General features: G+C 42.7%; 1 protein-coding gene across 3 annotated transcripts in view; it reads left to right on the top strand.

Moving 5' to 3' along the window:
- The first annotated feature begins 3,772 nt into the window (after positions 1 to 3,772).
- LOC120799071 (zinc finger E-box-binding homeobox 1-like) overlaps positions 3,773 to 16,669 on the top strand; it is a 69,813-nt gene continuing 56,916 nt past the window's right edge. Inside the window, exons 1-2 of one of the 3 annotated variants that reach the window (XM_040143947.1) lie at positions 3,802 to 3,852; positions 15,264 to 15,323. In XM_040143947.1, the coding sequence (XP_039999881.1) occupies positions 15,317 to 15,323 (7 nt within the window). In that variant the 5' untranslated portion in view covers positions 3,802 to 3,852; positions 15,264 to 15,316. Of the gene's footprint in view, positions 3,853 to 5,606; positions 5,673 to 15,263; positions 15,324 to 16,669 lie in introns of those variants that run through there. The other 2 variants (XM_040143945.1, XM_040143946.1) reach the window with 2 other exon arrangements.

Genomic DNA, 16,669 nt, shown 5'->3' on the forward strand with positions numbered 1-16,669 from the left:
GATCCTTTAGTTAAGTAAAAATACAAATACCAAAATGTCAGATATACTCTGTTACAAGTTAAAGTCCTGCATTCACTTAAAGTACTCATTATTCACCATGGCCCCTTCCAGAGTCTTACATTATACATGATATTATTACTCCTACGCATGCGTTAAGCATTTTAATGAGGAGCTAATGTTAACTACTTTTTATAGCGCCGGGCAGTGGAATCTCTCACAGTGAATCATATTTAAGAGGTCATCATATGTTTTTCATGTAAAAACATCTCTGCAAAGTAAGTAGTAACTATAACTGTCAGAAAAAATGTAGAGGAATAAAAAGTACAACATTTCCCTCTGAGCTATGGTGGAGTAGAGGTATGAAGCCAGATTAAATGGGAAGACTCATCTTAGAACTTTATTTTACATTCAGGTCAAGATCGTGAAGTTTTCAAATATTTAATAATGAATTTCAGGGAAATGTGTTTTGAAATGACCTGCGATCCATCAGAAATGTGTAAGTTTAATGGAGCAGTAATAAAAAGAAAAAAAAAAAAGCACTCCCAGGTTTGAATATTTAACTCCACATAAGCATGCTGCTGATTACAAACATCCTACGAGCAAGCAGATTAAGAACGTGCGACCTGGCCGTACAGTGTAGAAAATGTTTCACCCGGAGGAATTTAAGGTTAAGACTTTTAACGGCTGAACTGCGCCAACAATGGAGCATTTCTCTCCACGTTCCCCTCCTGTATAAAACCTGCACGGTCCGACCGAAGCTCAGTCATGCTGTCACCGTTGTGTCAGCCGAAGGCGGCACACCCACAATGAAGCGCCTCGGAACAATGCGTATAATCTCAAGATTTCTGTTCCCCCCGTTAATCCTCTGCAGTCCACCCCCCCCAGCCCCAAACCACCGGCATCCACACAGGGTCAGGATATGCAGAGGAGGCGTGTTGGCTGCGAGACACACGCAGCAGCACCTGGTGTTTCTGAACTGGAAACCCGATCGTCGGCAGGTACAAGAATAGCTCGACGGGTCCGTAAAGGCCGCGCCCCTGGCCTGCTGTGACCTGTCATTGAACTTCTGTCCCCGCTGAGGACGAGACAGTGCCTCATGTATGCGCGAGCGTGTAGGTTTTCTTAACTCAGAGGGTCTTGACCTTCTGACTGCCGATTGTTGTCCTTTAAAAAGTGTCACACGTTGCATTTTAACACCACTAAGTCATCGATGCATTCGTCTAGAGCTGAAGTATGTTTACTGTGGAGCAGCCTCTAATGGCGTCTGTGGTGCATTTTTACTTTGCCATACTGATACTGATACTTCAAGTACATCTGTAGTAGTAGGATACCTTATGGACTTTTACTAGTGCTGGAATGTAACTAAGTACATTTACTCAAGTACTGTACTTCAGTACAAATGTGAGGTACGGGTACTTGTACTTGAGTATTTTCTTTTCTTGCCACTTTATGCTTCTACTGCACTACATTTCAGAGGGAAGCATTGTGATTTTTACTGGACTACATTTGATTTACAGCTTTAGTTACTTTGAAATTCAAGTTTTCTGCAACAAAACCTATGGGGAGCTTATGAAATACGATGCTTTGTTATATCTGTAACTACTTAACAGTGTATATAAGATGAAAAGATTAGTTGCTTAATTGACTGACAGAAAATCAACCACTTTAATTATAATTTAAGTCATTTTAATACAAAAATGCCAAATATTTCACGGTTCCTGTTTCTTATTGTGAGGATTTGTTGTTTTTCTAAAATTTATTTTTAATATTTTTTTTCCCCTCAGTTTTTTCTGCATTGAATACTTTCACTTTTCATACTTTAACTACGTTTTACAGTACAGGGCTTTTATTTTTAATGGATTATTTTTGACAGTGAGGTATGATGTGTGTATGTGTGTGGGTGCTGAGGAAGAAGACTGTGACGCACAAAACCTTCCAGCCACATTAAAATGTGCTTTATTTATTTCTTCTACTAATGATTATTGTTAGGATCGGGTCATAGAGAAACTATTTTGAGTATTCAACAATAATTTTGTTGTGTCGACTTTACATTTGAATCTGGGCTAGCTGGTTAATCAGATTATGTTTGCGGTGGCGCAGGAGTAAGAATGCACACGAGCACGGCTTTAACGCTGATTAATCTTTACATCCAGGTATACTGTGTGTATACTCGTCTGTGTACACGTGTTTCCTTAGCTGCATGCACACTTAAAGGAGTATCCCGGCAATTTGTATTACCGCACCCCCCCTTAAAGTTGGGGGACTCACCAAAAACGGATTACAAAAAGAATGGTAAAAAGCAAAGCAGGTATGAGGTATGAGCACTTTTACTGAAGTAAACGATATGAACACTTCCTCCATCACTGACTTTCACTTTCAATTCACTTTCAATTCAGTTCACTTTTACTTTTAATATGGTATTTTTACAGTAGTAACACTGGTTTTTATTAAAGGAGCTGAATACGTCCTCCAGTTGTGGAAACTAACAAAGTAAATTTACTCAAGCACTGTGTTTAAAAACAATGTTGATGTACTTGTACTTTACTTAAAGAGTTTCTGTTTTTTTATGCTACTTAAAATCCAGAGTGAAATACTTTACTTTCACTCCACTGCATTTATCTGGCAGTGATAGTTGCTGGATACTTTTCAGAATAAGACTCCACATATAATAATTTTACAAAATACAGTTCATTGTTAAAAAAATTAAACTATCGGTTAACAACCATTTTTGGCTGGTGACCTCTTCAGATGCCGGTAAGTTTTTTAGCAACTTCCAACAGCCGATTTCCCCTCTCGACTTCTCAGACAGACATGTAAACAAATGTTCGGGGCAAAAATTGGTAAAATTATATGAATTCTTCAGAAAAAAAAAAAAAAAGGGGGGGGGGTAAATTCCAGAAAGTGACTATAAATATGTGTATGTAGCAGAACTCTGTCTTTTTCTTCTTGGCATCCCTCATTAATCATCTCATGAGCCCCCCTGAGATTTATCTTGTGACCCTTTGGAGGGGCCTGACCCCCAGGTTGGGAACCGCTAGACTTAACTAGTCGATCGCACGGGCTGTTAAGTGGTTAAAAAGTAAATCCACCTTAGGCAGCCACAGCGGTAAAATGCTGCACCAGTATCAACAACCTTATACCACATAAAATAAAATATCACTGACTAGGGACGTGTTTCCGCAGAGTAATAATTTTTTTTCACTTTTAAGTGTATTTTTTTTGCAGAGAATGCCGCTGTACTTTGAGTCAGGTCGGATTGTGACTGTAGGACTTTTGCTCGTCGTGTAGTATTTTTTTTTTTTTTTACATCGGCGCACCGGTACTTGTACCTAAGCGAAGGATCTGGGCACTTCCTCCGGCGCCTCTTATCGGTGACACTTCCCCCCGCGGCTCTTCTACCTATTGCCGCGTTTCCCACATTCCCACCTGCGGACTAACACCTCGCTGCCGCAGTCTTCGTTTAGTCTGAGCAGCCGGGCGGAGCAGGGACCGCGCGAGACCCCGGCGGAGCCCTGGGACCACCACGCGCCCACGAGCGGCCAGTAGGAGGGGCCGTGTGCTGAGGTGTTTGAGAAGGTGATGCCGTAAAAGCGGCCAGTGTGTCGCAAACCAGGTGTTTTTTTTTTTTTTTTCTCGCTGCGGGAAGGTGATGTCGTAAAGCGGACGGGGGAAGGGAGGGGTGAGAAGGGGTGAGGAGGGAGGAGGAGGAGGAGGAGGAGGAAGGATAGACGGGAGGAGGGGGGAGGGAGGAGGTGACTCGCGAGCGGCTGCGTTTCAGACTCAGCGAGAGGATCATGGCGGATGGCCCCAGGTGTAAGCGCAGAAAACAGGCGAACCCGAGAAGGAGCAGCGGTAAGTACAAACTCTTCCGTGACCGCCGCCGGGCGACCCAGGCGGGCCGCCGGCGAGCTTTTCACTCGGTCGAGTCCTTCTGGAGACTTTTCGGGAGTGAGTTGGAGCACGCTCCGCGGAGTTTTGGGGAGTATTAGTGTGTTCATATCCTAGTGTGGTGGTGTACCGTTATACCTGGCTGGCTACTCTCTCCGCCTAGCGGTGCATGGGGCAGCCTGACTGAGTGAACCGTTATCCGTCTGTTATAATAACCCGAGGAGCGCTTCATGCTCGTCTCTATGTTTTGGTTTGTTTTTTTTTTTATTGTTTTTCGCTCTTCTATCACTTTCCCCCGCTGTTTGTTTCTGTACTTTTCTGCCACTTTTCCACCCACGGCAACTCTTGGCGGCAGGTTGCGGGGCTTTCACATAACAACGTGGCCCGTAGAGCGCAGTTTGTAGTTTAGTGTATGAAATTTTTCGGGGCGAGGTTGTTTTTTGCGGGATTAGTTTCATGCTAACTTGCTGCTCTTTCTCGGCCCCGGACGGCTCGCTCTCTCGCTCCCGTTCAGCGTGATTCAACTTCGGCTGTTTGTTTTCGTGGCCGGGCGGTAAATCGCGGTGCTGCGGCGAATGCATGGGATTTTTTCTTTTCTTTTTTTTTTTTTTTTTTTTTTTTTTGCATGGGGCTTTCGGTCGGTTTCACTACTGCTCCGGTGATGGCAAAGAGATGGGATGTTTATTTTGTCTTCACTTCACCCCTCCCTGCTACAACTGCAATACCACATGTTCCCCTTAGTTAAGGTAAGAGCGAGTAGATGTAGATGTGAGTGGATTTAAATAGATGAGGCGATTTTAATTTCATGCTTGCATGCATTTCCTTATTATGCGCACCAGTTTAGCTTTATAAATCCAGCATTTTTGGTTATTCGGCTTGGTTTTTTAATTTTTTTTGTTGATCGTCCTACAAATTGTTCCCTGTTGCTTTTTTTTTTTTTTTTTTGCACCTGTAAAAATCGGGTTTGTAAACCGTTTGCCCCCCTTTTTTTTTTGGCTTCGTTTTTGGGGATCATACGGAGACACATGGACCCACAAAGCACGTCCCCGGTTGTCAGTGTTGACATTACAGCCCATCCTATATCTTACTTAGTGGTATTCCTTTCCGTCGCGATGCAGTTGTGATAATCCTCTAATATCGCCTACAGGGAGTTATGATAATCAGCATAAACATGATCTCAGAGTAGGCATTTGTGTGTGTGTGTGTGTGTGTGGGCCGGGACATGTTTCCAACCAATAAGAGTATTTTTGAGTCCACCTGTTATGAGGTAAAGAATATAAAAATAGATTTTTAAACGTAGGTGGGTGCAATAGCTTTAAATCTAGACAGCCCCTTTTTTTTGTGAGCCAGAGTCCCTCATTGGACGGTTTCTTACCTGTACTACCCCCCCTCTTGCATCGTGTCAACCAATAAAAAAAGTAAACCCATAAATACATATATTTTCGGACACCGTTATGAGGCATGGTGTGTGTGAGTCGAGGGGCTGGAAAGCACCTTTCTTTTTTTTTTTTTTTTTTTTTTTTTTTTTCCTCCTGCTGACGACACGACGGTGACTCTGTGCGTCCGTACAGGAGCCATCATCATCATCACCACCATCACCATCACCATCATCATCATGTTTACCTGAACGCGGATAACGGGGCTTGACAAATGGCCTGGAAATAAACACAAATAGCACCTGCGGCTCTCGACCGTGAACGGAACAGGATCTGCTCGCCGTTTCCTAAAAGGCTCTGCGTCTCGTGAGGAGCCAGGAAAACCGCTCCAAATGTCAACTTGTGCAGGTAGAAATGATTTTTTTTTTTTTTTTTTTTTGGGGGGGGGGTTAGTTTTCTCCGTGTACCGTGCCAGCTTCGCATGGATGCTCGCCTCCCTCCATTCTCGCGGGATTTATCTCTTCGACACGCATTTCTGGCTCACTTTTTGCATGTCTTATCTCTCCTTTTATGTATTTATTTTGTGTGTGTGTGTGTGTGTGTGTGTGTGTGTGGATTGGTTGGCTCGTTTGGTCGAGTGCATCCTGCAGCTCTCTCTCTGTGCGTGTGTGTGTGTGTGTGTGTGTGTCTGTGCCCAGGAAAATGAGCGGTGCATAAGGTGGTCATTTCTCCGTTATCCCCCCCCCCCCCACCGTGTGCAATAACGGCGCCTATGGGGCTCACCGTCAAAACCTCTCCTTTCCATCTATTGTGTTGCGGTAATTCGTGACACAGTTTCCCGAGCGGTGTGCGGAAGGGAATGGCGGTCAGTGCCGTTACTGCAGTGAAGGCGGGGTTGCTGCCTTTTTTTTTTTTTTTTTTTTTTTTTCCTGGACCGGAGACAGCCAGGTACGCAAGGTGATGCAACACCTATGAAGGTGTATTTTTAGGCGCTTTTCCCGGCGGCGTTGTGGCTGTGCGAGGCGCGGACGCTCGACGGGGGTGCTCCCGGGCGTCCCGTTTCGTTCGACGTCTAAAAAATATAACGTTAAAACGAGATTATAACGTGAAAGGGGCGCATCCCGATCCGCGAATCGACGATTCAGTGCGCACTGCCTTCGATCAGCCGCAAGCGAGATTCGTCTGCCTCTCGTTTTCGCTCCACTTTCAACCTGCCTCGCATCAAATGTGATATATAAATATTTTTTTTTATTATTATTGTCACCAGTTTTCATCCACATGACACAGATTGCCCGTTCACAGCCCGTTCACCTCGCTGGATCTCAAAAGAGCGGATGTGCCAAACGGTAGCCTGTGCCAATGCACCGTGACCTCCAGCCTGCCATCGCCACAGATCAGGCTGCCGGTGCTACCTGCCATACCGTCGCAAAAGCTTCAATCTGAGCTTTCCTTAACAGTACATGCGCTCAGGGCACTTGACACTAGGGACTTTGTGTTCCACACATACGACTCATTAACATATAGGCCATTCTAAAAGGCGGACAGACTTTCTGCCATGTATTAGAAAGTGAGTAAACAGACTGTAGATGGACTTATCTTAAATTACATCCCAGCCGACATTCCTCAGGTGAGCTCAGACACATTTCACTTTACACAGTTTAATGCTTTTCGTAATTACGGAGCCCGATAACACTCATTTATTCACCAGTTAACCCACAAATTATTTTTCTCAATAAATCAATGGTAAATGTTTTGTCTGTAAAATGGCCAAGCGCCTAAGACGGCGCATTCAGATTTCTTGTCTGACCAACAGCCCAAAAGCCAAAGTTACCCATTTTACTAATTGTTATATATATTACAAAGGAAAGCACCAAAGCCTCACATCTGAGAAGCCAGAAACAGAGAAAGTTTTGCATTTTTGCTTAGAAAATGACTCAAGCAATTGATTGTCGACATTATCATAGCCAATAAATTCATTATCCATAATCGACTAATCAAGAACTTGTTTAAGCTCTTGTCCTTACTTCTTACATATCCCAGGGACATATGTTGTGTCCTCACTTGAGAGTTTGGCCGAATCTTGTTTGCTGTGGACATTGGGGCTGCACCTAACGATTGTTTTCATTATTGATTGATCGGATGATTATTTGTTTAAGTGATCTTTTTACTGCCTTAAATGTCCACCATTTCCCAAACGTCAGAGTGCTTGTTTTGCATGACAACAATCTTTTAACCATAAAGTTTCCATTCCATTTACAGTGATATAAAACAGAGACAAGTAGCAATCCCTCATATTGGAGATGTTGAAATCGGAGAACAGTGGCAGTTTTTTGCCTGAAAAATGGCTGAAACAATATATCAGTTTATGGGGTTTCCGGTTAATTTTCTGTCGATCGATTAATCATTGCAGCTTATAGTACTGATGGCAGTCTGAGAACGTTAGAGGGCAAAATATTACACGGGCTTTAACAGTTGTACCCAAATTACAGCCCATTGTTCACAGGAATCTGTATGAAGAAACACTGTCAGCTTTACATGGTTAATAACAATTTTACATCTCAGATGATGTGACACTCACCATCACACCCCTCCCTCCAAAGTGTCAAGGTTGTCTCTGAATTTTTTTTGTGGTTGTAGTTGCACAATTCTGCTTTAAGTGAACCGGAACTGTTAAAAAAAAATCCTCATTAGTAGATAGTTATCTGCTTTCTTTGTTTAAACTGGTCAGGAACACACGAAAGTAAAACCTGGATGTGAGCAACAGCTCAGACTGTACCAGAGCATCACTGGCAGCCAGGTGTTGACAACCATCTCTTCATACCCATGAAACCTTGTGTTTTGGAGTCATTGTGATCTCATTCGAATTGAGACACACTGGAGTTTGTTTGAAAGAGGCCTGACACTCATTTTTCTCGTGATTCTATATTGTTCTACCCAAATTCAAAGGTTTTTGTTCCCACCTGTCTCAGCAAACAAACCCTAACCTGCCTGGCACTAATGATAGTTGACAGTCAGTTGGCCTTGCTCCACTTCTTCACAGAGATGAGTCCCCACCAGGCAGCAACTGTAAACATGCCAGTATAAAAGCCAAGCAAATAAGTGTCATCTTGCTATGTGCCTGCAGAGATGCCCAAAAACCTTTACTTCTCCCTGACTGCAATTTTTTTTTTTGCCTAAATAAAATGTCTGCCACACATTAAACTGTAAAATAAAGTGAGCAGTAGCAGTGTGCACAGTACATAAGGCAGGTATTCCTGTGTTTTTAAAGTAGTTATATAGAGATGTCCGTGACCAAAAAGAGCAGGGGAGAAATATGATGTTTTTTTCTAAATCTAACCGCAACCCTAATGATCTCATTCTCAGCCCCACCACATGCCAGGCGTCTGGTAGTTGTACTGTAAATGGCAGGTGTCTGCCCTCCATGCGCACTGCCTGTTGCTGCCGCTTTGGTGACGGCTTCGTCATCCAACGCCTTTCCTGTTGCTTTTAAATGCTCCACGTCTGTGTGTGCGCTCTCAGCTGGGCTGTAATCTAACACCGCAATTTAGGGACTACAGTATTGCAGCCTGGTGTTAACATACCTTGACAGGATAAACACAGCGGCCTGCGCTCAGGCTTAGACCGGTCGTACATACGAGCTAGCAAGGGCTCGGCCTTTAAGCAGTGTCTTTCTGCCTGTCCTGTGGAGGTTTTTTGGAGAAATGGTACTTGGAGTGGGCGGTGAGGTGGGTTGGTTTTAGTTTAGGTTCCCTGTTTTGGTCCCAGTTATGGTTCTAGAGCGGATGCTATGCTACAAATTTTGTTTATTTTCACATTTTATAATAATCCCCAGGCCTGGGCTTATTTCAACGGCAGATTTGTATTTGGTTAAATTAGATGGAGCATGTGATTGGTTTGCATTAACAGACAAGTTTAGTGTTTACAACAGCTTTCAGTGACGTATTATATCAAGTCAGTCTGATAAAAACAAAAACAGACATTTGTTGATATGAAAGTGCTTTGTACTGTTGTTTTAAAGGAATGCTCTCTCTGTTTAGTGATGGGCTCTTTGATCAGATTGCTGTTGTCTGATAGGTAGATGAGTAGCGTGTTCTCTGTGTGTCTCTGTTAGAAAGACTGTGGCCCTTAGACGGGGCTTGTTTCTTCAGATCACTGCTGAATCACCGTGTAAGACTATAAGACCATGACTCTCTGCGGCATGGCTCAGAAACCTCATACTAGGCCCCGTACAGTCACACTCTCTCAGCGTTAAGAGGGTTTAATATGAAAGCTGCAGCATGTTTTATAGGCCTCTTTTGTCTTTATATACGAATGAACCATTTTTCTTGAGGTCACCAGTAGGTGCTCCAGTTACGGCTTTCCAACAGAGCAGGGGAGTCATGTGAGTGTCCTACCTCTGAATTAACACTGAGCATTTACTGTATATGCAGCTAATATGCCTTGACATAGTCTAGATTCATCCTGTTACACTCATTTGATCTGACTGATATGAAATAATAGATGTTATAATATTGTGTAATTGTAATTAGTAAATCCAGCTATCGATGCCTTACCCCGATGGGCATACGCTGTGCTTTACCTTCGGTTTTTTATTACTCAGGTCTAATGCCAACACTTATGCACACGTCCACCTTTGTTGTCTGTTAGTGAGAGCAGCATCACAGGAAAACGGTCCTGAGCGGTATTAGAAGCGGTTGTGGTCAACGGTAGCTGTTACGTGATCCGTGACCACTGGTCATTCATGTTACTCTCTCCTTGTGCGTAAGAGCCTGGGGCTTTGTGTGGGTGTGTGTGTGGCTGTGTGTTTGTGTGGTGTGCTGTTTCCCTTGCACAAATGGGCCTGTGGAATGACAAAGCACTACAGGATGTCTTTAGCAGTCAGCATTAACCCCTCCCATTGCCTCTTATGGTTCAGAGGGGGAGGTGCGTCAGGGCTAGTGATGCTGCCTGTGTGACTAATTGAGTAATGTGCGTGTTTGTTTGTGTGTATGCGTGACAGATATAGCATCAAGGTGGGAAACCGCTACTTTCCTCCGGGCTTTGCATAACAACACAGTCCTACTTGTTTGGATTTACATGCATTAACACGGGGCCTGTGAGGGAAAATCATCCTGCTGAAGCTGCTGTGTTTCAATTAGGTGACGCTGGCTGACAAAGGCACCTTGACAGATGAGACGTGGAAAGTTAAGGCAGATGACTCAATACGGCCAAACACTTAAACGCATCAGGTTTAAATCAGTTTTAAAAATCTAAACCCCCAAGTCACATTTATACAGTGTTTCGGCATTCATAGGAGGATAAATAAAAAAAGGTAGTCAGAGCTGATGATGACTTATACTTTTTTAAATTATACTTCATTAGAATGAGAAGCAAGAACATGGTGGATATAAATGGTAACTTTTAAGCTTATTTCCATCCTGTGAAATCTTCAAACCTCCATGATATCAACTATAATATTTTTGAGTTAAGTAATTTAAAAAAAAAAAAAAAAAAAGGTTTCATAAGCAGAAGATGGGAGTTTGTTTGTTCCTATAGAAACATAATGACAAGGTTCACATCGCAGCACTGATGTACGCTGTACATTAACAGATGTTCATGGTGTGTTTTGGAAAGTTGCTGATGTAATCTATGCAAAACAAAGCAGCCACAATCAGAATCCCTTCATTAGCAATATATTCAGAAAGCTGGCACAATCAAAAGTCAAATGACTAAAAACCTGAAACAGCACAGACTTGCCCTTTTGTCAGGCAGGTGCGATTTGCCCCGGCAAGTAATAAACGCTCAAAATGAGAACTATTTTTAGTGGAGGTGGAAAGGAAATGGTGCACTTCCCTCTGATTTAATACAAAACCGAGAGCAACTAATTTTGTCATTCAGGCTGCCCTGCATTGAGAAGTGTAAATAAATCTGAAACTTGCATGGCAGCGTGGCCTTTGAAACTCAAAACCATAAGTTGTCCCTATCTACAGTGTTGACAACAAATTTTAGAAGGTAGCCCCACCCACCCACCCAGTTCTCCACGTAGGGGGTCATAGGTCAGAGGAGCAGCCCTGGAGCTGTGTCACCACACAAAACACAAGAGCCACATGTGCTGAGAAGCTCTGTGGCAGTGAACAATATGTGGCTGCTCCATAGGGTTTCACTGTTTGGGGAAAAGTACATAAGGACAATATACCATGGCTTATAACATAGCTCTTCTTGTACCAGATTATTACAAAATGCTGTGTAAATTTAGTAGGATGACTAACTGTTTCTCAACCGCACCAATGTCACTTTAATAACACGTTGTTCGGACGCAATTCAAACATGTTTGTTTTGTACATGTTGAACATGAGTCATCGCAGGCCTCAAGTGCTAGTCCATGCACACCTGGATCAGTTTAGGGCTAAGGGACACTTTAATAACATTATGTGTACAAGACCAGAGCTGCAGTACAAACTCACAGGACTGGTGGATTTTGAGGACAACGTTAAGAAAAATAAATTTACTGTAGCTGGCATGACAATCCATTTACTTATTCTATGTCTAGGCCACATAAATGGGTCCTGTCACACCTCCAAAACTCCACTAAAAGTAAAAGATTCACAATAATGTCAAAGCAAAGAAGAGTGCCTCATTTAGATGGCTTTTAAAGTCGGTCAGCAAAATTAGTGTGTTCAAGAGAAATCAAGGATTTAATGTCCGTTCTTCCTGGATAATCAGAAAAAACATTGCTGCCAATCTGATGCTGTAATTTAATGAAAGATATTCAAAGATTAAAGCTGGTGTACCCTTATAAAAATGTAACACGAGAAAGGTGCCATGCCAAGAATGAGGAGCTCAGACGAGTGGTAGAGAAGATCCATTTTCTGTACAGCCTGCCGTGTCCAATCAAAATAAGATTAGAGTAAAGTCAAATCTGGCTCTATACTTACAATGCCGTTTAAAATTGATGTTATGAAGACAAAGTTTGCTCACTGCCACCTACGCTCAAAACAAAGCCAAATGTGGAACCAAAACTGAAATTTACCTCCAGCGCCACCGGTGCATAAAATCTCAGAGGAACTGCCAAACTAGTATCAGCACCTTCTTTTCTTAAAGGTGGCCTAACCGATTTCCACAAGTAACCTGCTTTGCTGATGCCTTTCCTCGTTCTCATTCAACCACCTGAATATTCATGTGTTCAAGAGGCTCCCGTGGCAGCTAACGGCTAAAACTTAAATCTACGCTGTTCTGCCAGCCGAGCCTGAGCTGTGAAGGACAGCCTGTGGTGAAGGGACCCAAGTTTAGTCTACTGCTGCTGCTGCTTCTGACCAGCGTCCCGCCTCGAATAACGCACGTGTGTGATTGTGCGTTAAAATGTCCTTGTATGAGTGCATCTGGGCATCTTAGTGAGTGTTAAATTAGTTTATACACGTGTTGGGGCTCATACGTTTGTGAGTTTGTGCGATTGTGGGGGTTACGTGTGCATGCAGGCCAGTGTGTGTCAAAAGAAAGAGTCCCATTCAAAGTCCTGTGTGTGTGGGAGAGGGGGAGCACTCTTTCACACTCAACTGGTGGGAAACTCCTCTCCCTCTCCTTTGGTGGTGGTACAATTTGCATATTCTGCCATCCTCCATTCTCTTTTTTTTTTTTTTTTTTGCTGCCACCTGAGAAAGCAGAAGAGAGGCTGGCAGCTCCTGGAGCTCAGAGGAAATCAGTGAAAACGCAGCCCAAAGCTGCCGCCTGCCTTCAGGCACAACGCTGAGCCACAGGCGAGGTTGCTGTGCAGTAGAGACTAAGTCAGACCGTAATCCTGCGAATGTGGGTAATTGAAGAGGAATGCCGCTTGCCGGTGATAGGCTACTCGCTTTGATTTGCTTCCATTTAAAACTGGGACACATCTCAAAGGTAAACCAAATAGAAACAGGTGCGGGAAAGTTGAAACGAAAAAGGAATGTGGAGCTGAGACGACAGAAGGAGTGGAGTAATGAAAGGGGTAAATAAAAGAAAACAGTGAAACAGTACAAAGTTAAAGCCGAGCTTATCATTAAATTATGACCCCTGCAGAATCAGACAGAACTGAAACGACTGGTTGGATCACTGATTAGTCAATTGACATAAAAGTAATTTATCAACTATTTGATTGATTAATTGTTTGTAATTTTTCAAGTGAAAATTCTGAACGTTCCATTTTTCCAGCTTTTCAATTGTGAGGATTTTCTGCTTTTCTTTGGCTCATGTGACAGTAAACTGAACATATTTTGATTCTGGATTGTAAGTCGAACAAAATGAGCAATCGGAAGGCGGCACCTCAAGGTCTAGGATATTTAGATGGGCATTTTCACTAATATTCTGACATTGTAAGATTAATCAATTGAGAAAATAATGGTCAGATTACCTGATAATGGAAATAATCATTAGTTGCAGCCCTCAAATCAAATGCTCTTAAAACAGGTAAAATCTTCTCTCAGTAATAACTGACCTTTTAGCTTGTTTTAAGAAAGATGAGCTTTTAAGGTTTTTTAAAATTCTTCTGACTTGGTGAGTTTTCTCTAGTTTCTGCTTTGTTGACAATGACACTATTGGAAAAGTTTTTTTTAATTATTATTATTATTATTTACCTCAAATAGCACTGTATACTTCATAAAGTAATGGAAAATGTTTCTTTAGGCATGCACTATGGCTTGTCCCTTTTGAACTTTTTGAGTTTTTCATGGAAACATGCTTATTTATTACAATAACTTTTAAGAACGACAGTAAGATATTTATGCTGATTTCATATTTTATTACTTTAACAAATAAAAGACAGACAAGGCCACTACCCATACCAAAGAATTATTTTAGGATTCAGGCTTCTTTGTGATTGAATAAAGCTTTAAATAAAAAAAAAAAAAAAAAAGTAAAAGGTAAAACCTACAGTAGGAGCACAAGAGGCAACCTCCCAGCAGCCCCAGTGGTCTCAGGAGACATAAATCATGAGCGGTGGACAGGTGGTTTAGGAGGGGCCCGGACTCACTGAAGACACCCCCGAGACCCCAGAGGGTGAAGCAGCAGGACAGCTGGGAGTTGAATAGGGAATTAGATTTGAAGCGCAGTAGAGTGATGAATTTCTTATCTTTCACACTGCAGCCCTTTTTGTTTCAGATGTGTGCGTATCAAACGGAAGGAGTCACACAGAAATGGCAAAAATTTGACAAAATGTCTTAACACATATTTTCATACCTGCTTGAGGCAGAAAATTAAAGTGGACCTTTCTGAAACTATGTGACATGTTGCCCTGGGTAAAGAGGCATAATCATCTCACTGTTCAAAAACGAGTTGGCTAGCAAGCTATATCAATAAACCTTCCATTCATACCCCTTCTGTTAAATGATAGACGGTGCTAATGTCCCTCTCTAGGGGGTTTTTCTCAAGGCAATTTAGGAAAAGTTTGTTGTTACTAATTTCCTCTTCACACATATGCAAAGAGGGGGTGTCAATTGTTCCAAAAATCGAGTTTAAACGAATTTGAAATGACACGCAGTTCATTTGAATGAATTTGAATGCAAACTGCTGCGTGACGACGTATTTCACTTATGGAGGGATGTGTTTCCATGCATAAATTCTCAGCGACTTTTGAGTCTTTGAGCGCGGAAGGACGCTGCCGACACGATCCACAAGATTCGGTGAACGACGTCCTATACCACCTCAAGTGTTTGGGGCCTGTATGATAGAACAAGGGGTTACTGGCGCAGGAATAGATGAAGCAAGTTGTGACCAGTAAGGCTGAGACAATTAGTCAAATAATTGATTCGTCGATCTTTTTTTAAGCAAAAATGCTGGAAATTTGATAGTCCCAGCTTCTCAAATGTGAAGATTTGCTACTTTGAACATTGTTCATTTTAAATCGGCTTTGAATAAGTGTTTCCTCTACAGTATGTATACACCTATCTGCTAATGATGTACATGATGTAAATGGTGCGCCCCTATACCGTGGTTATTTTTATGCTCTGTAGAAAAGTTTCTCTTATTTATTGTGATGTTGTATTTGTTTTATAGTTGGATGGAGATAGAGCTGCTGTCTCTCTGTTTTCCCTCTCCCACCATGCAGGATGGATGGTGAGTGAACACGCTGAAATGGAACAGAGAATTTGATTAGAAGCTGAGTAGAGATGTGCAATGTGGATTCTCTCTTTGTGTCTGCCCTCCATCATGTGTCCTGTGGGCTTGATTTGCAGTGCGTGGAGCCAGAAGAATTGATATATGGCGCTTGTAAAAGTGAACACTGGGAGGAAGAAGGGAGAGGAGGTGGAAGACACCCCGTGATTTCAAACAAAGAATGCAGATCTATTCAGACCCCTTAATAAACTGTCAGTGTAGATTTAGATTTGCGGGTTGAGGCAGGAGAACGTTAGGAGTCGTCCCTTTTTGATTCATGCAAGCTAATTCACAGTCGAGTGAAAGAGAGAGCTGGAGAGGCTGAAAGAAAGGTAGTGTTGTTATTGAATTACAGGTGATGGTTGCTAATTGGGCCCTCCAGAGGTTGTGTGTGTTTGGTGTGAGTACGTGTGTCTGGCTCTAGGGATGCAGCGTTGATGAAGCTGTTAGGGTAAAGTGCGGGGCCCCAGCGCGCTCCCTGAGTGCTGTGCTTTAGAGGCTGTCCTCTCCCTGCGGAGCAGCGCTAATGGAGGCCACCCGGCCCTGATGAATTACACCCAGACTGGATGGATGGGGGGACGATGGAGCCGGGGGTGATGCTGCTGTAATTGAGGCGGCTGCTGGGCGAGAAGAGTGCTCAGGTTTTGATGAGCTGTGGGCATGAAGCAACACGTTTGCACCAGAGCTGCGACAATAACTGCATTACCACCCCACTGTGTTTCTTGACAGGGTGTCGGCAGTGCCTGAAAGTCATATTACACAAGCTTTTTATCTGATTGCATGTATTTTTACTATCGCTGGTTCATTTGAAACTATAGTGACTCAGCCTATAGCCACTCCATGACGTCGTAAATGTGATGTTAAATGTCATTTTTGTGGGAAAAATCCTCCGTTGTACCATAAAGCAACGTGTTTTATGTTTTTTAGTGTTTATTTATGTTTAATTAACATTTTTCACAACTTCTGGACTTTTTATTAACTAAAACAGCAGCGCCCGCCGCATATTTTCCATCTCTCCATACTCTGCCCACAGCTGGTTAGCTTGTGATTGGCTGATAAAGTTGATCAGTTGTTGGTAGAGAAAGACTGTAAAATATGCAGTGATGGGGCCCTCTAGGACCAGGAGTGAGCACTACAGGAAATCAGGGTGTAAAGAAAGCAACTACAGCTGTGACTGGATTTGAGCCTCCCAGTTTGTGGTACACACTTTTTTTGTTGAGTCATGACAGCGCTCTTCAGTCACTGTGTGTTCATGGAGGTCTTCTGTAAACAATTTTATGATTTGACACCGATGTTTTTCCAGGATT

Source organism: Xiphias gladius, chromosome 14 (assembly GCF_016859285.1).
Source record: "Xiphias gladius isolate SHS-SW01 ecotype Sanya breed wild chromosome 14, ASM1685928v1, whole genome shotgun sequence".
Classification (NCBI taxonomy): domain Eukaryota; kingdom Metazoa; phylum Chordata; class Actinopteri; order Istiophoriformes; family Xiphiidae; genus Xiphias; species Xiphias gladius.